At 34.3% G+C, this 26668-nt stretch overlaps 1 protein-coding gene across 1 annotated transcript in view; it reads left to right on the top strand.

Annotated features, from left to right (window-relative positions):
• LOC111517850 (vascular endothelial growth factor receptor 1) overlaps positions 1–26668 on the top strand; it is a 132744-nt gene that overhangs the window by 63832 nt on the left and 42244 nt on the right. The window contains exons 10-17 of the mRNA XM_074185294.1: positions 13–161; positions 9412–9556; positions 10872–11048; positions 14179–14337; positions 18330–18451; positions 21584–21746; positions 21857–21960; positions 25100–25250. Of these exons, the coding sequence (XP_074041395.1) occupies positions 13–161; positions 9412–9556; positions 10872–11048; positions 14179–14337; positions 18330–18451; positions 21584–21746; positions 21857–21960; positions 25100–25250 (1170 nt within the window). The remainder of the gene's footprint in view (positions 1–12; positions 162–9411; positions 9557–10871; positions 11049–14178; positions 14338–18329; positions 18452–21583; positions 21747–21856; positions 21961–25099; positions 25251–26668) is intronic.

Genomic DNA, 26668 nt, shown 5'->3' with positions numbered 1-26668 from the left:
TATATTTTGCAGATAAGCCCTATGTTTCGGTTAAGATGGACAAGGCATTCCATCGTCCTGATGAATTTGGAAAAGTATTTTGTACCGCTACAGGATATCCAGTACCCGTAATACAATGGGAGTTTCAAACTTGTTCGAAAAAAAAATGTTCATCTGAGAAGGTAAGCATTTAATCCAGACTATTGGTCTTATGCAGTATCATCAAACAACATTTATTTGATAGTAGTGTTTCATGTTGAGTCGATGTAGGAATGTCTAGCCGTTCCCTTCTATAAACAGGGTTCCGAAAGAGGTACCTGTTTGTAAGTGATCGTGTGTAAGTGATCGAGTGATCTCAACCTCGACCGGATACTTTTCTCGAGAAAATTTATCCAGTTGAAGCAGGGATGATTCTGCAACGTTGCATGGCTGACGGACTGCAAATAGACATGATACTCCCTAGGTGGCTCGGGGAGTTAGTAATATTACCTACCCAGGACACGAAGCTAATGACCAATGTAGTCGATGCCGATGACACAAAATAATCTTCATTTCCATATACTTGAAAATGTATGTATCGGATAAGTCATATGAGATTATATACATATAAAATGAAAATATTATCAACAGTAAGAATATCTCTAGAAGAATGAAACATTCTCAACTAACTGTAGACTCATTTTACAAATATCACATTTCAAATGCTAAGTAATCAGACAGAGGATAAAAGGAATTCCTAAGAAGGTGTTCATTCACCTTACTTTCGAAGGTTTTCCCATTCTGGATTGATTTGATCGAATTTGGTAGCTTCTTGTATAATTTGATTAGCATAACTATTGGACTCTCGATAACCAAGGACAATCTGTGCTGAGGTATCTGAGTTCCCTTCTCAAGTTATATTGATATATTATTATCTATATCAGATCATGTAAGATCTGATCATGCAATGAGCTACAAACTTCATGTAATAAATTTATTTATGAACTGAAGGAATATATTGAAGAATCAACTGAAATAAAAATACTGAAGGACTGAAACTTTGGATAACATTAGGAAATCACTATCTGTTATCGGTTTTTTCATTATTTCTCAGCTTGATCGGTTATTCGAAATACGTGATAAAAAATTCGGAAGATCTTGCTCTCTATTTCTACTTTCTTTATAAAACGTATATCTATTAATGCATGCTCCATTAGGCCAGATCTCCGGATTATAAACATTTTTGACAGAATGCAAAGGCAAAAAATATGCACGATATGCTCCTGTCCATTTTAATCAAATCTTTATATTGAAATTCGATTCTCGGATTTTCTCAGACATTCACTCAAATCGATGTCAGTAGTACGAAGACCGAGCCCGTAAACATGAGGATATCCTAATTTTTGGACCGTTTTCACATCCGAATCAACATTTAACTGTGGAAGTAGAAACCAGGGGTTAAGTACTCAGATCGCCTAGTAACGACTGAAGTATGGTAAACTTATGGTAAAATAAATCGAAGCGTGTCAGTCGTGATTCAGTATTCATATAGTTCACTTCTTCTGGAAAGTCATTCAACGTTCGGTTTTCTAAATCAAAATGGTTGAGTGTTTCATTTTAGTGTGTTTTGATATCAGTGCAAACAAAATGAAGCATTTTATTTGATGAAACCTTTTTATATTCAGAGCCATGGAAAGTTACAGAATAGTATAACGAGTGACTGTACAATTACCTTAGAAATTATACTAAATAATGTACAAATGCGTACAATATTTTGATATAATAATGAATTGAGTTTTCGAATCAACAAAATATTCTCTGGTAGACTATTACTTTCCCAAAAATATATTCCACATAGAACTAGAGTTTCCATGAGAGTTCATATGTTTTTCGCAATAGTTTTATGTATTTCATATATGCATAAATCTGTTTAAAATCTGTTTTAACTCTCAGAAGTTGAGAAAATTGTGCGAGCTAAGGACTAAAGAGGTCTTACCTTTTAACCCGTGATTCCTAACGTGGTCTCTATATTCAAAATACAACAAAAATCTTGTTAGGTAGAAATGGAACCTCTGATGTAAATCTATTGAGAACACTTTTCCCATACCAGAACAAGAAAACTATCTCTCTACGCGTGTTTCGCTAACCACGTCAGCATCATCCGAAGATTATTGAAACTCAAATCTACGGTATGTTAGTGATTTTTATGTACTACATAGGCTGAAAAATCTCTGGCCTAACACTTAGATGGTGCTAGTCTTATTGCTTTCACTGCTTTTTCAGTTTGTACCAACCTTCAAAAAAATCTGTTGAAATCCCATGATATTCCACTCATAAGTTTGTGAGTTACAGTGCTGAGAGTGACACTACTTTTGTTATTTACAAAACAATGGATCGTATACAACTTCGTGTTCTAGTTTAACACAGCTTCTTGATGGGAAAAATACAATTATAATTCTTGAAAAGTGTTATAAACATTCCGCTCCATCAGAATCAACAATTAAACGTTGCTGACTTCAAATGTGGTCATAAAGACACCAATGATATAGAACGCAGTGGACGTCCAGATGAGGCAGTAACACCAGAAAACAAAACAAAAAAATCCACAAAATCATTTTGCGTGAGTGACATTGTAAAGAGATCAAAAGAACGTGTTTGCTTAATGTTCCATGAGCATTCCACATTCCGCATAAGTGTAAGTGATCGAATAATACTTACACTTATGCGGAGAAACAATATCGGATGATCTAAATGAACAAAATATTCTGTATCAGAGTTTCAAAAAATTTGTAGATGTTGATATTTTTTCTAATTTGCGGATTCATCAATTAGATAACTTTTCTGAGACAAACCGCATATCAGAATCAATGAGAGCTATTTCTGAAAAATATGTAGATATCAGATTTCATTTTATATAAAAGCAAACTAACTATAAAGAAACAGCTTTATGATAAATTGATTTTTTTCGAGGGACAATAAATATTACATTTGTTGAAGTAAATATTCAATATATCGAATATAAAACCTATTTTTACCATTCATCTTAGATATCATAAAAGATTTCAATAACGTCTACATTCATTAATCTACTTCAGTTATGTATCAATAAAAATAAAAAAACATTGTTATTGTCTTTATGAGAGTTTTATAACTACTCATACAATTCCTAACCGTGTTAGGAATCACACGTTAAAAGGTAAGACCTCGTTAGTCCTTAGTTCGCACAAGTTTCTCAACTTCTGAGAATTGTCCTTCGTATGGGGGCGACAACTGATTAACGGAAAAACAGATTTCAAACAGATTTTCAAAACAGAATCTCAAATTTGTATTTAAACTTAATGTAAGCACGGATCTGCCTTTGGCACCGATAGTCTTTACCGCACTTTAGGTTTCACGTGCAGCCGCCTATAGTCTCACCTTATGCGCATTCTATTGGCAGCGCCCGATCTAGGAGGGGGCAAACCGGCAATTGCCTGGGGCGGCAAAACTGAGGGGCGGTAAAAATGAGGAGCGGCAAAAATAGGTTAAAATTATAACATCTGCGAAAAGTGATGTACACCAAAAAAGGCTTACTCCTAATTGATGATTTTTTTCTTCCGACCAAGTGTTTTTGCATCGGAAGGTAAAAGACAATTTGGAGCTGCCAGCAGTGCTGAGCATGATGGGAACTTGACAGTTATTGCTTGTGCTAATGTCATCTGAAATTTTGTTTCTCCCGCATCAATTATCCAAAAAGAAAAACGCATGGCCAAGTACTTTGACTCGTCCAGGCACTTCAGAGTTATGCTACTCCGTTAGATATACGGTCGGTGACTTATTTTTCAAATGAATGCACCAGTGGATAGGTTTTGTGAATGTTTTTGTGAAAAATAAGACTTTGCTGATCATATTTGATCATTGCAGCCACAAAAATATAGAAGCACTCGAATTTGCCAAAGCTAATACCGTGATACTGCTCTGTTTTCTTTCACTCTTTGCTCATGGAATGATGTACCATTTTTTGATTCACGGAATGGTTACGAAATGGTCATCTGGATGAAAACTAATTCTGACTGCACCGTAGACCTCACCAAGATGCTCAAATTCATGAAAGATCATACAAAAACATAGCCTCTGTCAAGAATTCGATAGGTGGTTTTGAGAAAACTCACATTTTCCTGAAAACGAATCTAGTAACGACGACGGACCAGTTGCCAATAATTAATCTCAGTACCAGGTAAATCACAAAGGGATTTTTCCTTCAGGAGCTACTAATGCTGATGAACAGCTATCACGGAAATGCAGCTATCACTCACACAGAAAATATATTTACAAGCAGGTGCTACTTCCAGAGAAGGTGAAAGTCGTTTTTTGATTTTTTGTTACGCTGATTGTTCCAAAACTATAGTAATTCTAATGATTATAAGAATAAAAAAAAATTGCTGATATCACATAACTTCATTTATTTGAAATATTTTTCTTGAAAAAAAAGTATGTGATCTTAAGCACAATACCCCTGCCTATAACTTGGTCCGACCAATAAACTTCATTTTGTTATTTACTGTTTCATTAAAAAAAATATTCGTCCACAAACACGTGTAGGTAATTCATTCTGGATTGCGGGTTGTGCGATCAGTCACGGTCATAGAAAACTACAAGTAATTTGCTTTTCAAGAAATTTTCTGACAGTACAATCCGAATCTCCATTCTGGTTGTGGGAAGTCATCACAATCTCATTGACATCATCAAGAAACCACGATAAAATAATTTGCTTCAAGATAAACATTTTTCACAAACACATTTTTCAAATCTTACCTCACAGGGCGTAGTCAAACAGTTCATCTGAACTCTGTACCCTCTTCATTTCGGGATATCACTTGTGGTGTACCTCAAGGATCGGTTCTAGGACCACTTCTATTCATTATTTATATCAATGATTTATTTGATCACCTTAATTTTGTGAAGGGGCTTTTATATGCAGATGATGCTACATTTTATTTCTCGGACTCGAATCTTGTCAATTTGAAACAGAAGGATGAAACCTTGATTGAAAAGATCGATGAATGGTTAATACCGAATGGTCTGACACAAAACCAATCAAAAACACAGAAATTGATTTTTTCTTCCAATTTTTCATCTAACAGTAATCAATCTGTGAAGCTATTAGGTATTACTTTAGACCAGTCACTTAAATGGTCCCATCATATTGATATTCTTTCGAAGAAGCTGGCTTGTCAACTCTTTCTCATGAGAAGACTGAAAAGATCTGTCAGCACAGATATACTCATGATTTCCTACTTTTCTCTTGTCCATAGCCACCTGACTTATGGAATTTTACTTTGGGGTAACTCTATCCATACTTCCAGGATTTTTGTGATGCAGAAACGTGCGGTCAGAATCATTGTAGGATTGGGTCCTAGTGATTCATGCAAATCTCATTTTATAAGATTAGGAATTATGACAGTTCCCTCTATATTTATATTTCAATGTTTATTAGAGATCCATAAAAATTGCCACACTTTTTCCACAAATAGTTCAAACCATAATTATAACACTAGGCATGGCGATTCTCTATTGAATAGGAGGTTTAGACTAGGAATATCAAAAAAAAATTCGCTCGATTTGGATATATATAATAAACTACCAGCGGAAATTAAGAAACTAGGACCAGCAAACTTTAAAGCGACAATAAAAAATTTATTAATACAAAACTGTTTTTATTCGATTGACGAATATATAAGTACGCCAACTATTGAACTTTTGAAATGACTTTTATATTTTTTAAGTATTAGTTTTAGTTGTTTTACGACAGTGTATGTTTCTATATACATGTATATATGTGTGTATATGTGTATGTATTTGTGTATATATGTGTATATATGTGTGTGTGGGTATATTTATATGAATTTTTCAAGAACACGAGTGTGAATATGTTCCTATTTGACTTGCTACAAATATTTCATGTATATAACGTAGCCAATAAATATCTATCTATCTATAAACACATACTGCTTCGGTGTTAATTTGAAATGCTTCAATTTTTTTGTCCAATGGCCAACGAGAAATATTTGTTGCAATGTGTATGTTCGACACCAACTTGTAGGAAATATATGGGCAATATGAAAATACTACTACTACCACTGTTGTTATTACCGGCACATTTTTTGTGACATCGGCATCGACTACTTTGGTCATTATATTTTCATGTTCTTCGTAGGAGCCACCTAAAAGGCATCATAGCTATTCGCAGTTCGTCAGACATGTAACATTGCAACTAGATATATATTTTCAGTAGAAAAATATCTGCTCGAAGTAGGGGTCGAACTCACAATCCTTCGATGGTGATTTGGGCGCACTACCACTACCCCAATTCACCGCTAAATATCCTATTTATGCGATAACTAAAAGGTCCAAGGGTATAACTTTTTAGTTCAAAATTTGCTACTAAGAAATTGAAATTTCATTTCATATTCTAATACCCATCATATAAATGATTTATTAACATTAGGATGATATTTGTATCTGCTCCATATTTTGTTCCACGAGCGTTTCGTGAAACAAATTTCTGACAAATACGTGGTACTCACATGACATGCTACTATTCCGTTAAAAATTGAATTGAAATGTTTTTTCGACTTTTTATATAATTTCATAGGAAAGTAAAAATCGTGGAAGGTTTTCAAATTGACATTTTTCTCGCCTGTTCCCATATATCCTCTATATTCAATTATATACAGGTCGTTTCTTTTATCATGTGGTGACATTGCTATGTCCTTAACCGTAACAGATACGAAGACGATCAAATGAGAAAAAAGATAACTGTCATGGGGAAAAATATAATGGTCGAAGAAAATTCACGGGGACTTTTGCCCTTCTCGAGTTAAACCGAGAAAACCAAAAATGCTATTTTTCGAATGGAATTGTTATTTCGAAGAATATCAAAATGTGGAAAAAAAATGTTATCGTATTCGAAGTGTACTATGACGGTGTGATGATGAATATTCGATAAAAAGTTTCATGTCAATATGGTCACCATCAACTTCTTTTCAAATACGGACCTGTCTTTTTTATTGCAGATATTGATAAAGTAATAAATTCACAATCCAAGGGTTAGGTTAGGTCCAAAGTGAGTGGGTCTATTCGACCCTCCACCGCAACCCGCAAGGGTTTATTGTGGCTTACACCTATCATCAAGAGTACGGCTCTTCCGAATTCTAAAGACCTGATTCGGTCGCCAGTGGGGCAGGCACAAAGTATATGCTCTGTTGATGAGGTAGTCGGATAGTCAAGTTGCAAGATTCCGACCTTGATACCCACGACAACCTTCCCATATGAGAGTTTTTGCACGTCAGCTACACCTGACGATGACAGAGACAGATTCTGCCTATGCTGCAGCTCGCGCTACTGAACTAAATTTACAGGGAGGTCCGTTGGAGTCGTAAACTCGACATCCATGTCCTCTATAGACTCGCTCCTGAAATAAATTTACAGGGAGGTCAGTTGGAGTCGTAAACTCGACATCCATCTCCTCTGTAGACTCGCTTCTGAATTAAATTCACAGGGAGGTCCGTTGGAGTCGTAAACTCGACATCCATCTCCTCTGGAGACTCGCTCCTGAATTAAATTTACAGGAAGGTCAGTTGGAGTCATAAACTCGACAACCATCTCCTCTGTGGACTAGCTCCTGAACAAAATTTACAGGGAGGTCAGGTGGAGTCGTAAACTCGACATCCATCTCCTCTGTAGACTCGCTTCTGAACTAAATTTACAAGTTCCAATCCAAGGATATATCACATTTGATACTTTTGAACCGTTCCATTTGAAATAACCACCACCATCAGTGACAACAATCTAACAGAAAAACTATTTATTTTATCATGAACTTTTGGAAGAAATGAAAGCAATAGGAAAAATCAATGCTACATGTCAATCTACTTTGAATGCACGAATTGAAGACCTCTTTGTTGAATACACATAAGTTACTGGTCCAGACAATTTCTGTGGCAATTTTCAAGCATAATAGGTATAATACTAATACTTGCATCTCTTATTCTTTGTTTGAGATGGTCGATATCTGTACTTGGTGTTGAAGAAACTTTATCCTTTATGTATCCCCAGACAAACAAATCTAAAAGAGTAAGATCTAGGGATCGAGGTGGCCAGTTAATTGATCCATTGTTTCCAATCCATTTTCTTGGGAATATTGCATCCAAATGTTCCCTTACTATTGCTGCATTATGGAGAGAAGCGCCGTCCTGTTGAAAATATTATATTTCATGGCGGATATTCAGTGTGGCAATTCATCTAAGTATCCATCGAATTCATTGAATAGAAAATGAAGATACATTTCACTATTCAAATGATCATCGTAAAAGAAAGAGCCAAGGATGTTTATTCCCACAATTGCCAACCAATCATTTATTCCTAACTTTTCTTGAAAATTGGTTCCCCTATGTAAATGTATATTTGTTTTATTCCAGCCATACCATGCACCAACCATTGTTGGTGAATTTTGATGCGTCCGTCCATATTATTTTTTTACAAATATTTCCAACTTTCCTATTTCTACGTCTTAACCACTTCGCAAATCGTACTCTCCTACCGTAATCACTTTCATTGAGGTGATACACTTTGCGTATCCTGTAGCAACAATATTTGTTCTATTTCAATATAGTTCTGGTGGATTTTACAGAAATTACTATTTCGTGGGCAATTTCTCGTAAAGAACAATCTTGATGAGCATAATTTTTTTAACTGGCCAATCAAAAGATTTCACTATGTGAATTTTTATGTGGTAATATTTACTTACCATAGTCCCTCAAATTTATTTCTGATCAATCTAATCAAATTATACAACAATCGAATTTTGACCAAAAACTGATATTTTTGTTACTTCCAGGATTGAGAGTTATAAAAATATTACGAATTATAATTGATTAGAAAGAAATAAGCCTTGAAACACTATGAAAATATCAAATGTGATTGTGAATTCATCGCTTTATTAATATCTGTAATATATCGTATTCAAAAAACAATTTGTTGGTAGTCATGTTGACACAATACGTTTTATCGACTATTTATCATCACATCGTCATAGTACACTTCAAATACAATAACATGTTTTTTTTCCATTTTTTAATATTCTCCGAAATAACAATTCCATTCGAAAAAAACGAAAAACAGCATTTTTGGTTTTCCCCGTATAATTCGAGAAGGGCGAGAGTCCCCGTAAATTTTCTTCGACCAGTGTATTGTTCCCGATGACAGTTACCTTTTTTTCCCATTTAATCTTCTTCGTATCTGTTACAGTTTAGAATATTGCAATGTTACCACATGATGAAAGAAACGGCCTGTATATGTTCAAGAAGCCTCTTTAATCATTTGGATATTTGTTGAAACATTTCACAGTGGGATTCAGTTCAAAATGTGGTTCAGTTAATATTTTATAATGATCATTATTTTTATGTGTTCTAGAGGCAAGGATTGTTATTGGATTCACAAGGACTGACATCAAAATCTGTAATCACGGTTTCTTCTAATAATCTGGTTAGTGTTGTTCGTTGTACTGCCACTAATTTCAATGGTTCTGATGAAGACTCTTTGGATTTTGTCATTTCAGGTAATGTAATGTTGAATCATCAAGTGGAGGTTGTATATAATCATCATTATTTATTGACCCACGAAGCATAACTCAACTAAATTGATAATAGGGAATTGATTCTATCTGAACATGAAAAACATGGCTCAGTTTGAAGACAGAAAATGGTAATCACTTGATCGAGTGGTTTTTCAACTAATTTCTCAGTTTTACCTACCTCTATATCGCTCCCGAAAAACAAAATATATACATTGTAGATGATAGCTCGCAATTGAAAATATTGATACATCTGACTGTGGAGAGAAAAATTGAGGGCACTGGGGCATGGAGGGCATGGAGGGCACTGACGAATGGCGCAAGGGTTGACTGCGAAATGAACGTTTCTGTATATTCTATCAGGTTGATTTCAAATATGTGCTACATATCAAAGAACATGTATATACAAACATATTTCATTTAATCATGCGGGCGAGAATGAAGAAAATAAATAGCTATAAGAAATATTTTAGAAACACTGGAAGCAGTGATATAGAAAAATTAAATTTATCCAAAAATAATTACGGTATTTTCTTAAAAACTGACGTATGACGTATTTTCTTGAAGTTATGTCACTGTATATCTAATTATCATTTCGAAATATACGTAATCAAAAGATGAAAAAGAGTTTTTTTGTAAATTCTCAATATTCAATATTATTCAATATTCAATATTATTAACACCTCACTGAGGTGTTGAAAATAACGATTTGGTGTTGGGAAAAAACTCCAGTAATATTCATTACTACACCAAAGGTTCCAAATTCTCCATATTCAGTTGATAATATATAGAAAAATTAATTTTTCTCAAAAACAAATACAGTACTTTCTCAAGAACTGACGATGACATATTTACTTGAAGTTATGTCACTGTATATCAAATTATCATTTCGAAAAATACGAAAAAAGTGAAGAAGACCTTCCTCGTGAATTCTCAGTATTCAGTTGATAATGTATTTATATTGCACTTCTTCATGGAAGCACTGTTTCTGATTACTTCAGTTTAGCAATGAAAAGGCATGACTAGTGACACTCTTTGTGCGGTTTTGTTAACTGTTTGAAATTTTTCCAATAAAATTTTTAATACATCAATCTTAGATTCTCAAGTATCCACTGATTACTTCACATACGTGAAAATTTGAAGGCAAATTTGCAATGAGAGGAGTTGAGTTAGAATGTCTTCATGTATTCCTAAGTGTATACCATTCTTGTCATCGTCAAAACATCATATTTGCTGGAATGACAGGTCTGGCAGCTTTAAGATCTTTTACTATAAACTTATATTTTAAATATATTTCCAGAATTTGACAACGGCTTTGATATAACTGAATTTGAAGATACTGTCGTACTGAACAAGGAAAGAAGTAGTGCAACTATTGCAGTCGGAGAAGCTATTCGATTCCTGTGTGGAGCTTCCAAATATAAATACACAAATTTGACCTTTTTCTTTGGAAATGCAGAACTGAAAAGTGATGAAAGTGAGTATTCCTTTCCAACAGCATAATTTTTTATGTGAAAAACTATTCCTATTCCCAAAAAAAAATTCCATACAACATATAAACATATAAACAAACAAATACAACTGGCATATTCTTCGTTTATGGACACAGACACATACTCACGAAGCAGACGAAAACAACTCTCTGTGATGCACTGGTTTTATCGCGTTTCAACTACTCGGATACTTTATATGGGCCATGTTTAACCAAACAGTATGCTCAGAAAATACAGAAAGTACAAAACTCGTGTCTACGGTTCATTCACGGAATTAGGAAATATCAAAGAATATCCCATAAGTTACGGGATACGGGGTGGATCACAATGGAAAATAGACGGATATTGAATGCTGCTAATTTATATAACAAAATTATACAAACCAAAACACCGCCTTATCTGTACAGAAAAATCACTTTTTGTATTGATGTTCACAATCTGAACATCAGATTTAAGGGTACTCTTACCCCACCTAGTTTTAAAACTGAATTTTTCAAGCGATCTTTTAGCTATAATATTTGCCAAGTGATCAACCTGTTACCAAAAGAAATAAGAAATTCAGAACTTTCTGTTTTACGGAAAAGATTCAAACTACTTCTGTTCGAAAGCCAACTTTAAATATAAACTGCCCAACCCTATACACTTTTCATCATTATGAGACCAGAATAAGTCTTGGTAATGGACGTCCTCTTCAGCATCCGAATAGATATTGGAACAATCCCATCTTTTTTTTATTTCATGTATTACTTTTTTTTTGTTCCAGCTTAGGTAGAATCTTTTTGAGGTTGAGTGGAAGAACAACTCAGTAGCACTTGTGCTAACTAAGTTGAACTTCGCCTTTTGTTATGTCAGCAACTAGCCCTCTAATTTATTCAAATATTTGTATGTAACTACAGCTGAGTAACAATAAAGATGATTATTATTATTAACTTTTGAACAGTCACTTTGCTATTAGTGATATCAAAAATCATAGAAAAAGTATTGAACCACCATATCCTGAAATATTTGAAAGGCTTCAACATCTTGAGTGATCATCAATATAGCTTTCGGAAACGAAGATCAACTGGCGACCTTCTAGCGTATGTCACCCATATTTGGAATAACGCAATCGAGAAACATGGAGAAAAAAGAGCTGTTGCGCTTGATATTTCTAATGCCTTTGAATGTATATGACATAAGGGTTTGCCAAATTTCAATGCTATGGCTTGTCGGATCATGTTTGTGAATGACTCTTCAGCTTCCTGAAAGAACGTTCCCCGAAAGTAGCCATCGATGGATATCTCTCGAATACTTTCACCATCAACGCTGGTGTTCCTCAGGAATCCATATTGTCTCCAACCCTCTTTCCATTTTATATGAACGACTTATTGGAAAAAAAAGAATCTAATGACAGCAAACTTGTCTCGTTATTCCATTCTGATTCCAGGACATCGCCGACGGAGGCACATGGTCACCGGCAGCAGGAGGTTGTATAATACCTCAATGAGAATCTAGAAGTGATTTCGAATTGGTGTGAAAGTAACCAGGTTCAATTCAATGTCACAAAATCCCAGGCATTGGTGTTCTATAAGAAAATAAATGTCTCCGAATCGGATTTAATAATGTCAGGTCAAACAATACCGCTTTGAAATGGACACCAGTATATCTCGGCACATTCACCTCGATGGAATTGCAAAGGCTGCATATCAAAAGCTTGAAACACTGTTTCGAACTAGAAAACTGTACAGAACTCAGTAACTTCTGATGCTTCATAAAGCTCAGATCAGACCTTCCTTGGAGTATTGTTCTAGGGTATGGAGCTCTGCCCTGAAACATACCCTGAAGTTGCTAAGTTCCATCCAAAAAAGAGCCATCCGCCTGTTTCCAAACAGGAGGATGGCGGAACATCACGTGCATCCTTGATAGCCTGAAACATCGAAGAAAGGTTGGAGATATGTCTTTCACGGGAAGTGTTCAAGTGACTTGACACAAGAGAGGTACATATTAGAAATATGCGACGGACTGTGGCTGCTCATCGTTTTGAGCTCCAACTTAGTAAATCTCTAACTGAAGAACTCTTTCATTTTGAGAACTCCATGTGGAAAAAACTTCCTGATAACGTTTTTTCCAATTGGATTTAGTCTCCAGCGATTCAAATCCACTGTGAATCGCTACTTTCTCACAGTCACCACTCGGAGAGCGCCTTGAAGATTTTCATGTGGTGCTTGTGTTTATTATTGAAAAAAATTGATGCCAAGTATTTATCTGAAGTTGGCTTGGTTATCCATCAGCTGTTTTCACAAGGCGACTTGGTGACAGTTACACTGGATTACTTATCTCTTTTGATTCAAGAAGATCATTTCATGAAAGCCTCTGTTATTTTGGTACCATTAGTGTCCATTTCAGTAATTCTAGTAACGTAAGTATTTCAGAGGTTGTGAAATTTTAAAATATTCAGATTGTCGAGTCAAAAGTTCTCCGTCTAACGGCGAACATAGATTACATTATTTTCTGCTCATAAGGCGCTATAGAAACATTTCAAATTCAAGGAAGAAACAATCAAACTCCTAATATAGTCTGAGCCGTTACTTGAAGAAAATTAAAAACACTACCCTTGATAATAATGAAACATTTTTGTCATTCTAGACGCGACACCGTAACTTCATCAGTACAACATCGGTACAAAAAATTCATGTTACAGATACGATTATAGGAGCCTTACTACTAGCCAAGTGGAATATCAGATAGTATATCATCATTTTTCGCTGAGAACCGAGAATAAAAGTCAAAATTAATTTGGCGAACTGTGCATGAAAAATAAAGTGATTTTTTATGATGTTACTTTCCTCTCGACTTCTCTTTTTCTTTCTTGTCATGTCTTGTCTTGTCTCAACTAAGAGGACCCAATTTTTTGTTTTGTAGAAAGACTATTTTTCAAGAGAAAAATCCCAGTCTTTCGATACAAAATAGCCGATTCAAGAGAGGAGCACGAAGAAGATGAATAAATAATAATGAAAGTTAACAAGTGATCTTCCTCTTGGTACGAAAAAGAGTTTTCTCAAAAATAGAAATAGTTATTTTGAATTCTAAATTATCTTGCTTGACCTGTTATTAAACTTGGGTATTATATTTCAGGATTTCACATATCTCACAGTACAACAAAGTTTTCCCATAAAGCATATTTGGAGATAAAGAAGGCCAGACCTGAAGATGCCGGTACATACGGATGTAGAGTGAATTCAGTGAATTCTACGGAAAATTACGAATATAAAAAAATTACAGTTTTTGTTAAGGGTTTGTATTGAACAAAAATCATTTTCATATAGAAAATTGTAGTTTTTCACCAACCATTTTTGGGAGATTTCACATTACTTTATACAAATTCAGGAACGGCACAGTGAATTGAATAGTTTTCACCAAGAAAATTGTATGGTTCATCAGTAATTTGTTGTATTTGATATGTTGCCTTTCGAAACAACTAAGAAATTTATAAATATTTATTTTTATGTTTTGTCTTGAAAATGACAAAAAAAATACAATCTTGCAGTTCTTTTCATTCTCAACCTTCACGATTGATGTGAAAAAAATTAAAATTTGTCAGCTGGAATATGATGGAATCTAATAGAATATATTAGAATATATATTTCTCATCACTAAAATATACCTTTTGACTTACTGACACTCTTATATTAACGAAGCTACTGAACCTAGAATCTTGAAATATGTAAGTAGGTTTTTTGTTAAGCGTATATAAATTTCAGAAAATAGAATAGGGAATTTCCACCCCTCGGAGGAAAAATAGGGGTTCAAAGATTATATTGAGTTGCGTCAGTTTTGAAGTTGAAAATCTGAAGTTTCAGGTTGATAAAAAAATATTGTAACTATTTTTTTTTAATGATCTGTCACGAAACTCAATGTGAATAACCAAATTCTACGCAGGTAAAGCCGCCAGCAACTGATAGTAATTTATATTTCAATGACAATTTCGTCAAATATTTTTAAAATCGAAAGATAGGTGCTTGGTATTAATTCAACTCATAATTAACAAAACTCATACGATGAATAAATGTATCAGAAAACCCAGTTATCTTCCATTCTACTATTTCAAAATGTTGACATATTGAAATATACATTTTGGAAATAGGCAAAATATTCATAGTGAACGTCATCGAAGGTTGTTGAATGTTCAAATAATGTTGAATAAAAATAAATTGGCTGATATAATGAATTTTCAGTTAGTTCAAAAAAAGACAGTCAAAAAGTCAAGTGATTGTTTCTTAATGATGCTTCTGCCGGAAATGAAAGGCACACTTCAGAAATATTTCTGAAAGTAACACCTAATGTTTTGACAGTCCTACCCTGAACAAATTTTTTTTGCCTGAAAGTTTCCACATATGTCATCTGCAATAGAATCACATGTAATTCATTCTTAACGTTGTTGAACTTGAATTACTTTTTGACATTCATTTTCATTCGCTGTAATGTGTGTTTAATCAACTGGTAACTATTGAGCAAGTTAAAATATCTACTTCTCAATAGTGATATTCGAATATTTGAATGGAACATTACAATTTTCACGTTACATCCCTAAAAGTTGCCATAGCATCAGATAGAATGAAATATTGAGTGAATCATTGAAGAACCGGACCCATTCTATAATGAAAAGTTGATTGTCACAATAGATAATGATGGCATGACATACGAATCTATAAGACATTTAAGATTTTTTGCCAGAATAATGAATTTTTGGAAAGTAATCACAGAAGAGACAGTAATAAAATAATTCTATTAATGATTGCTTTTGCTTCACATTTTATGGAAAAACCATATACGGGAACTCTTAAAGGTGAGCCAGACGATCAACTCCATTTTATTTCCATACTGAAATAAAAATCAACCCAATAATTATAACTGAACTGATGTTATATGATTTTCAATAACATACATATATACTACCCAAATATTTTCCAATATACATTGAAATTTGCAATTATATCCAATCACATGGAAACAATCTTCTTTTTTTTTTGTATACAATAACAATGCAAATGTATCTGCATTAGAAAAACCGAAATTATCTCTGCGAGGAAGAGTATCTTCGCTTCCAGATGAAATTTGTGAAAATACAATATCAAAAATTTTTAAAGACAACAATTTTCTTCCATATAAATCAAAAATATCCTTGCATTGAAACCTAGAGACTACAACAGATGTTTTCCCATCCAAGGGAAGGTGGAAGACGACTTCTTTTGTTTGGGAATATTATTTTTTCTGACGAAGCTATATTCACGTCTGATGAAACAGTGCCTTCGCAAAAATTTTCGATGGTGGACTGACTTCAAACCTCACTTGGAGATTGAAACGTCACGATTATTTCAACTAACATTCATAAGGATAATATAATTGTCCTATTTTATCGACAGTCTATGACTTGTCAACGATATCGAAATTTTTATAAAATCATCTGCATCTCTTCGTGACATAAACTACAACAGGTATGGTACCAGCAGAAAGGCGCCACATATGGAAGAAAGGCAATATCCTGAAATTATCTTCAATGGAAGGATAACTTATAGATATTTCGATATGTTTTCACCAGCTAGGTAGACAGATTTAATCCTGTTGGATTTCTTCTTCGGATGTTATTTGAAAGACAAGTTATATCAACACAGGACATTAACAAACGTAGAACATTTGGAAACAATTATTATGGAAACAATTTAGGGTATAACTCCGAATATAATTAGAAATTTCTGGGAAAGAGAGGTTTCGGCTTTCTTCTTCTCCAGCTTTGTACAAAAAATGTGAAAATCTTCCAACGAAAAGAAGAAAGCAATTATTTTCAGAAAAAGGTAACTCTATACGAAGATTTGTATATTATGCAAAGATGTAACTTGCAGAACCAACTGAAAGAAAAAGCCCTTACGAAAGAGCTACATTGATTTACACAAAAAAAAATACTTTCGAAACAAATACTTCTATATGAACACTAAATTATACAAAAAACACTTTTCTCTATTCAGTTTGTATTTCAAACATTCGTTATAGAATTGAATCAGATATCATTCACAGGATTGCTACACAATTTAGTGAATAAACGAGGTAAAATTTCGCTTATATGCAACACATCCTCACTGGTAGACATCCGATGTTTTGCCATAAGTCACTTGCCTCATCGGCTCTTCAGTACCAAATCTGAATAACATTATAAGAAAAAATACTCAATTCATTCATAAAATAAAGACTTTGTCACGAATGAGTTCAATCTACTTATGCCATCGATTACATTACGTGATAACATTCCTTCATTTATTTGATTAGATCCCAGCCATAGGAATCTTGTTTAAAAATATGAATTTGGCTCAAGAGTAAATTACCTTTATTTTTGACGATACCAAAAATTCTTATCGAGAAAAGTTGATCAGAATTGAAAACTACGTTGAAATATGCAATCACATAAAAAATAATCTCACAATATACCCCTTTCAATATAGTTAGAAATGTATTGAGGGATTTTTTCCAGAACGGAAACCTCCATTGTAAGGAAGGCGGATACTTTGAAGCACTAGTGAATTGATGATGAACTATTACACGCGATTAACAATATTAGCACTGTATTCATGTAGTTGTGATTGTAAAATAATCTATTTCATTATGTATCATTAATTTTGATGCACTATAAATATAATGTTCTATTAAACGGTTAGAAGGCCTTAGTGAATTTGTTGATGCTTAATTTATTAAGGAGTATGTTTCATATCATTTCTAGAAACATATGGATTCGTTTTCCGATGGCATTTCAGGTCAGCTTCCCAAATTTCTGCTACCGCAGTTGTTGGTTGATTGGTCAAACCACCAACACTGACATAAAAACTTGGCAAGTTGACTTGGGTGTCACACCAATAGGTGGTTTCACTTATGTTTCATTTGCGTTTACGCAGTTATTTTTATCAAGTACTTTTCTGGTTTTTCACATTTTGTCTTCAATCGAGGAACGCCTGCCCGGTACTGACGATGCCCAACAGGCTGAAACAGCTGACTACCGGTGGCTCTCAAATTGAAATCAATATGGGAAAGATCAGAAAGGGTAGTCATACATTAAATTTTTATGTTTCAGAGAAAAAGTACAAAAACTTATTTTATTTAAACATTTGAAAGATTTGAAATTTTAAAATTATTTCACTGGCCATGCATGGTACTTACTGGTGGCGTGGTACCAACCATCATGGTTGCTACCACGCCATATAGACAATAAAGACATTTCAAATATCTTATACATTTTTCAGTTCCCGTTAAACCATCTTTGACTGACCCAAAATCTGAAGTTATAGAAACTAATTTTCCTAAAGATGTCAAAATGGCATGCCAAGTGTCTGGAATTCCAAAACCGAAAATCACATGGTACAAGGTGAGATTCATTAGTGACAATACTATGAAACAAAATCTTCGGATAATATTATTCGAAATATATTATTCAACGAACCAGGAATGTGGTCATTACTCATGAGATTCAAAAACGTTTATTACCTATTGTGTTACAATTCTAATTCAAATCTAGGGTATTAATTTTAGTATCACATTCCATTTCATTTACATATATGCAAAAATAGATTTGATTATATTCAAACGGAGCGTCCAGCAGTCATTGGCCCAAGTATTCCTTCGCCTTGTCGGAGGTGGCCCGGCGGAGAACACTTTCCGCTGGTGTTAACAGTAGCTCATTTCCAACCCCAGGTTTATCAGTATATATGGTGGTCAGCCACATACCTTCTGCCTGAAGGCTTATGTATGTGTGATGAATCTAAGGCTTCCTACGACAATGTAAATTCTAATTCAGAGCTTGGATGGTTTTTAATGGTATCCCCCTGATGCTCGTAATTTCTTTCGGCAAGTAACATTTGTAGGATTTATAGAAAAGTCTACGAATATGGTCCGTAATGCTCTCCATTCCAGCTAGTTATAGTAAATTATAATTGATGACGATACGGAGTACCTTCTTTTGCATCCTTTCGAGCCTCAGAAGTATGGTCTTCTTGAAGCAGCACAACACTGGTCTTGTTATTAATTTATAGATCAGTGATTCATTTTCCATTGATAGATTACAGTTTCTAGCTATTAGAGGGCAGGTTCGAGTGTGAATAGGTGTGAGCCAAAATAAACCCTTGCGGCTCGCGGTGAAGGGTCAAATAGACCCACTCACTTTTGACCCAACCTAACCCAACTCAATCACCAGTAGTAGTTTCCCAAACATTTTCAAATTTGTGAAATAATTTCGAAAGTTCACGAGTTCTATCTTGGATATCCCATTCTTCTCTAGATATCCGCATACATGGCCACATTCATTCTCTCAAAAATAGGCAAATCACTCATATATAGTGAGTATAGGTGGGGGACAAGCACGACCCCTGCAGAACACCTGCCTCGAGTGTTCAACGGATTTAATCCTTACCTGAAACGCCCTACCAGTCAGATAGGAATCTTTGATTTTTACCATATGTGGCGGCATGCCTATCCCCAGCAGCTTGCGAATCAATCCGTCTATTCAAACCTTGTCGAACGCTTTCTCCATGTGTACAATACGGCCACCTGAGAAATGGTGTTCACCCTTTTTAAGAATCCGGGATAACTATCATTCCTCAAAGGGAATGAATCTCTTGAGAAGGATTTTGCCAACAATGTTGACGACTGCGCTCAGGAGTGGAATAGACCTGTAACCATTCAGATCCGTACGACTTGTACGCTTTGTATGTGAGCACACAGCTTTTTTCAAATAAGTCAGATAGTCATTTGATGATTGCATTCATTATGTAGATAAACTGAATCAGGGCCTAATGCGACAGATTCTTGAGTAGAACTGCATCGACCTTGTCCAGTCCGGGTGCTTTATTCTTTGGTAGTATTTTTATTGTTTCTGTTTGTTTGTCGGGATTCGTTAGCAGTCGAGAGAATCCATTCCGTAAGAATGAAGTTTGCCGTAAATCATTCAAACTAAGTCAGGTGCTAGAAATTGATTCGAAGTGAACCGTCTCTGCCTGTATTTCAAAATTATCATCATTATGTTGCTCCCAGAAGCAAACTTTTCGTATATATGATTCTAAATAGGAAATGATACCATAACACACACTTCCGAGCCAATCACAGTAGACCAGATTCATATCTTACTACCTTCGAGTACAATCACAGACAAATAAATTTGGTTATATAACAGTATAATGAAATTGTAGGGAAAAAGGTCTTGGCTATCTATTTCTCCATCTCCATACGGAAAATGTTGAACATATACAAAGGAAGAAAGTATGCAATTAATTTCAAAATAAACTCTGCACAACAATGTATAGATCATGCACAGGAATTACTATTAGATTCGAATTTGAATAAAAAGCCCCTCTCGAAACATCCATCTTCATGTGAACATTGAATTACAGGAAATAAAAATTACTTTCGAAACAAATACTTTTATATGAAAATTGAATCACACGGAAATTGACCGTTCAAGTTGTACTCCAAACAATAGTTATGGAATTAAATCAGATACATAATGTAGTATACGAATAATTAATACGAAATAAAATACCACTACAGAAGAACCCCGTCATCCTTAAAGGGAGGCTACACCAATCTGGATAACGTTACAAAATGAAGCACCCAAATGATTCATAATAACTTCATGTCACCGTTGAGTTGAATCTACCCATGTTACGATCACGATACGTAATGACATCGGTATTTTCATTTGATTCTATCCTAGCCATAGAGATTTTGTTTGAATTACAAGGGCATTGAAATGTTTTTGGAAAAGAAAGGTTTTACCGTTTTTTCAAATTTTTCTAGGGAGTCCTTGAACAGTGCTGAAAATGCTGAGACATTTTCTTGCAAACTGCGTAGTGGCAGATGAAATATTTATTATTATTATGTATTCTTGAGAGGCTGAAATCATTCAGTATTTCAATAAAATAAATTATATTACCATCCTTTGCATTTAATAATGATGGAAATAATGTATATCTTGAAAAAGAAATATTTTCCGAAAAAATTTGTTTTTTTGAAAAAAACTTTTTTGACTTTCTTGTCAATTATTTTCCTCCCAACTCAAATGAAGCTATCACTTTCGGAGTTGACTACCTGTGTTTTCAATACAAAACCATAGTTTCCTTGACAACATATTCATTGAAGAGTGGGCCTACATTATCTATTAATGACTCTTGAGTCGCGACGAAATAGGCATCCACCACAGTTCAATTTTGAAACAATTCATATTGACTGAACCATTGACAAACCATTGTACCATTGACAAACTCAGTTATATTTTGCAGAATATTTACGAATACATCAAAATATTCATTGACAGATTGTAGACTGAAGATCAACATGAGTAGTTTCATTGACTATTGCTAATATGTATATTCATAGAATCACATAATCTGAGTATAAGTATATAAATGCTAAAGATGGCAGGGCGGGTACATGCAAATTTAGCTAAGCTATATTGTCACTACATATAGATTGATATCGATGCTACTAGAATTATCTTATTCCACAGAATGACATTGATATCAAAGCAGAAGGAGCAAGAATTATAATAGATGATGAAAATCAAACACTACGTTTCAATACCACAAGAGAAGATGATGCGGCCGAGTACAAATGCATGGCAAAAAATAAAATAGGGGTAGTTTTCAAGCACTGGTCACTGCGCTTCAAAAGTGAGTGAAAAAAATCATGAACGAAATTGAAGTGTTTTTTGATAAAGTATTTTGAAAATCACCTCCATAACATTGACTTTAAAATTTTTAAAATGTCTTTTCAATTGCAGATTCGCAGAAAACATCAGTGTGGCTCTATATCGTGATCATTATCCTTTTCATTATATGCATAGTTGCTGTGGCTGTTATATACATCAGAACACAAAAAGAACGGGTAAGATACTAGTATAATTTTATTTATATGTACAATGTTTTTAACTACATGTTAATCAAAGTTTTCCATTTTCTAAGAATATGTTAACAATGTCTTTACTCCCTCGTGTTTTCATAGTATGAAGCACAATTGAGTTTATCATGATTAGACTTTTGATTATCCAAAAATCAACATAGGGGAGGGTGGGGTAAGTGAGACACCTTAAGGTTCAACAATTTATGACTTCTCTACTTTAACAAATCAAATGACGTGTAAATCACTAGACAGTTTTACAACTGTCTAGTAAAAATTACACAATAAAGTGTTTATAGAATACTATTGTATTATATTGTATTGTATTGTATGGCTAAACACGTATTGCGTTTTTGTAAAACAGTCTTGTGAAAATCACACAATAAAGTGTTTTTAGAATACATTAGTAATAGATTTTCATCAAGTATCGGCCGATTCCATCATATATTTCAGGGAAACGTAAGATTTAAAAAAAAGTTGAAAAATGACTCACTCGCCCCCAAGATGTGGAGTAATTGAGTCCTTATACTAATTATTTATCAACTACAGTTGTCTCAAACATAAATATTAGCCCCCGGCTCATTATCTGAACACTCCCCTTGCATCCAGGCACCATATTCTACGAATAGGATCCATTCTTCGTGACAAGTGTCTCCATATGTCTCATGACAGTAAACGCATATTGTGGCTTTTTTTTTCTCTGACATTGTCATTGATTTTGCTGATGCATCTTTTTCCTTTTCCCTTTTTTCACTTTTTCAACAAATGAACTTGGCGCTGCTTGCCCAAAACTATTCTTGGCTGATTTAGCTTTCACTTTTCTCAATTTCTCTTTCAATTTCTTCTCGTTGGTTTGTGTAAGGTGAACTGGCGATTTTTTTAAATCGTTTTGTGGTTTTGGATTTTGTTTTGGTGTTGCTTTTCTTTTGAGAGGGTTTTGTCATTGGACTTAATTTTGAAATGTGGACATAACTACATGAAGGTTGTTCTAGCTCTAAACTTGCTTTGGTATTCTTTTTTTTGAGGTGGTCGAGGGATTAGACTTAAATTTGAAATATCAAAATCACTGCAACTCAGTTGATCTGGCTCTAGAATTGTTTTGATGTTATTTTTCTGTGTGTTGGTTTTGAGATTGGATCTGAATCTGAAACGGAAACAGAACTGCAGGACGGTTGTTCTGTGGACTCTGAAAAAACTGATATGACGTCAGGAGTGCTCTGGATGTCATCTTCAGGTGACTCTGGATTAAGTGAGTTCGCCAAGTTTACAGAATTAACCGAGGGATTGACATTTTGTGGGTTGGATTCTGAAGAATGTTTTTGGCTGCCTCAAAGTGGCTCTTTTGAAACACATCCGGATCATACGGACAGGTTCCCGTTTTTTCAAAGCCCTTGATAATATTTATTGGTGTAAATGCTTTGATTAGGGTGTTTTTAATGATAGGAGCCACGTCATATTCAGTAATTCTAAAGCCAGGGTGATTTGTAAGCCAGTTGTTCATTTCTTTTGCCAAGTAGGTTTTGAATGGTCCAAATACGTTTAAATCAACTCCAGAATTTCTAGCCAGATTTATTGACTCGATGGACTTGTGGCTTGAATGACCGTCTAATATCAGTAGGCTCGGAGACTCCTTCGTCATTTCAGTGCATTCTATAAAATGCTTCAAAAATTTAACAAATAGGTCGGCATCCATCCATCTTGATTTGGAAGGAAATCCTACTGTTCCAGGAAATGCACCATTCAGCAAAGTTGGATTCATTCTTATACGAGGGAAGACTACAAATGGTGGAATGAAGGTTCCCTGAGCACTGAAACATTTGGAAAAACGTTCTCAGGAACTTTATTCCACGTAAATGCAGTTGTCCCAATGAATGAGTTTTTGAAGAGTTACTTGAACACTCTCCGTGAAAGTATCTATAGGAGAAAGACAAATCTTCAACCTTTCTTCGATATTACATACTATCACGGTTGCAAGTGATGTTCGCGTCTCCAATCAGGCAGATGGCTCCTTACTGGTTGGAATTCAGCAGCTTCATGGTATGTTTAGGGACGGAGCTCCATACATGAGAACAATACTTCAAAGAAGGTCTGATTTGTGCTTTATAAACCATCAAAAGTTGCTGAGGTGTGTATAGTTTTCTGGTTCGGAACAGTGTTCCAAGCTTTTGAGAAGCAGCCTTTGCAGTTCCAGCGAAATGATTGTGTCAAGACATATTGGTTTCCATTTCAACCCCCAACAAACTTATCGAAGCCAGTAAGTGAAATTGTCTGACCTGATATTATTATATCCGGTTTGGAGACATTTATCTTTCTGGAGAAAAACGATGCCTGGGTTTTTGTAGCACTGAATTGAACCTGATCATTTTCAACCCAATTCGACATTACTTCTAGATCCTCAATAAGATATGCAACCTCCCGCTGTCGGTGAAGATGTGCATCCGCTGCCGATGTCCTGGAACCCAAATGGAATGACGAAACAAGTGTGCTGTCGTCAGCAAAGCAATATATTGGATTCTCAGTTTTTCCAATAAGTCGTTGATATACAATAGAAAGAGTGTCGTAGGCAATATATATCCCTGTGGAACACCAGCGTTCATGGTAAAAGTATTCGAGAGATATCTCCCGTCACTAGACGGGATTGAATTAGCAGTGAAATTTACGTATTTCTTTTCGTTATCTGAAATTGACATGTTCAAGAAATTCATGAATAATACGCAAATTGATTGATGTATTTCAATCGAATTCAATTAATTTCGCAATATGTACATATGTCTACAAGGTTTGTTAATGACATCTGGTATCCACATTTCATGTAAAAATTTACATTATATATATATGTTTCGATAAAAATTTTCAGATATAAATCAATGTTGATTACCAATATATACCTTTGGAAATTTTGTAAATTCTCGAAAACAGAATTCAAAACACAACGTTTTACAATAACTTCACAATTATTGCACCTATTTCATTGATGGCTGACCACAGCATTATGTTGTAAACTAGAAACATAACTTTTGTTCATCAAATACATGAAAATTAATCCTCTATAGACATTCTGAATCCAAGACCAATGCAGACCTGACTCCAATTTTCTCTGTTACTTAAAATTCTTATAACTTTTCAGAAATTACGAAGAATATTGAAAGAAATTGGACTCGCAGACTTTGAAAAGGGCGCAATTGAAAATATAAATCCAGATTTGGGTATCGATGAGCAAGCTGAACTGTTGCCATATGATAAGGCATGTGAATTTCCCATTGAACAACTAAAAATAGGTTAGTGTCATTTACCATAATTAGTAATTACCAGTCAATTGACCATGTTGGATAGGGATTGAGTGGAGGCTGAATTTGACATTTCAATGTTGGCAATCATGAATACATGACTTATAACAGTCAATGTTATAATTCGAAATAATTTAAATATTTGAGCTTAGTCACCACTTCATCCTTAACGAATTTGATAAATTTTATACTGAAACGAATAATTTCCATATGGGGTAATCTGATGAATAAATTGGGTTGAAAAATTGACACTCAATTCTTGACGAGTATAGTCAATTGAATAAGCTGAAGAGGAAGATTTATAATTTCTCTACTTGCTGTCCACGGCTTCGCCCGCGTAGAATTTCATTTGTCATATAGTTTTCGTGTCAGACTATTTTGAACAAATTGTTACAATATTTTTTTTATCAACCCCAAACTTCTGGTTTGCAACTTCAAAACTCAGGAAATTCAATACAATATTCAAACCCCTACTTTTCCTGCTTAGGATGGAAATGCCTGATTCCGTTTCTTCATGCTTATTTCATTTTATTTTTATTTATTTATTTATTTGAAAGTAGGGAATCCTAATATACCAAGTCCAAAAAGGTAAAAATGGTATATAAAAAATATTAAAATAGCATAAAAATTCTTCCAACAATAAAATACGTTCAAATAATGTATAAATACAAGAAGCTAAAAAGCTAAAAATAGAAATGTGTTCCAGAGAATATTGTCCCATAATACAGAAAAAATCAGGAGTATTCAGAATAGTTAGTTCCATATTACAATTATACTAGGGCATAAAAATAATTATTCGAGTGGGTAGGTGATGAAATATTTAACATATCACAATGTAACACGATGTAACACAATGTATACAGGACACATAAAAGCTCGAACCAATAAAACAATGCGATGATCTGAAACATAAAAATTTTTAAAAATTCTGAAAATTCATAGAGTACGTGATGTAATATATATTTTCAACTGAGCTTCGAATGAATATAAAGTTACAGAATCTTTAATGTGGTATCGTAATTGGTTAAAATCATTCAATCCTCTGAAAAACAACGATTTCATAGATTGCTTTGTTCTTGTCCTGTAAATGTAGAATTGATTGGTGGTTCTTGTGTTGTAGTCATGAATTTGATTATTGTACATAATGAAGGAATCAAACTCTGCCACATCATACCGCTTGAGGGCACGCAGCATGCATTGATTGGGAGTGTATCTATTACATTTTAAGATGATTTTTAAACCACGATTTTGCAGTTTCTGTAACTTCTCTATATTGTTTTTATCTAAAAGATGAAGCAGAGTGAAACAATAATCAAAATGGAGCTGTATAATGGTTCTGTATATTGTTATTTTTGAAAACATGGAAATTTCCGATGAAATCCTGGAGAAAAAAATAGCTCTTTTGATAT

The sequence above is a fragment of the Leptinotarsa decemlineata genome, unplaced genomic scaffold, assembly GCF_025532065.1.
Source record: "Leptinotarsa decemlineata unplaced genomic scaffold, Ldec_3_MD MMD2_tig00026369_RagTag_RagTag, whole genome shotgun sequence".
Lineage (NCBI taxonomy): Eukaryota > Metazoa > Arthropoda > Insecta > Coleoptera > Chrysomelidae > Leptinotarsa > Leptinotarsa decemlineata.
This window is presented reverse-complemented; position numbering and strand designations above follow the sequence as displayed.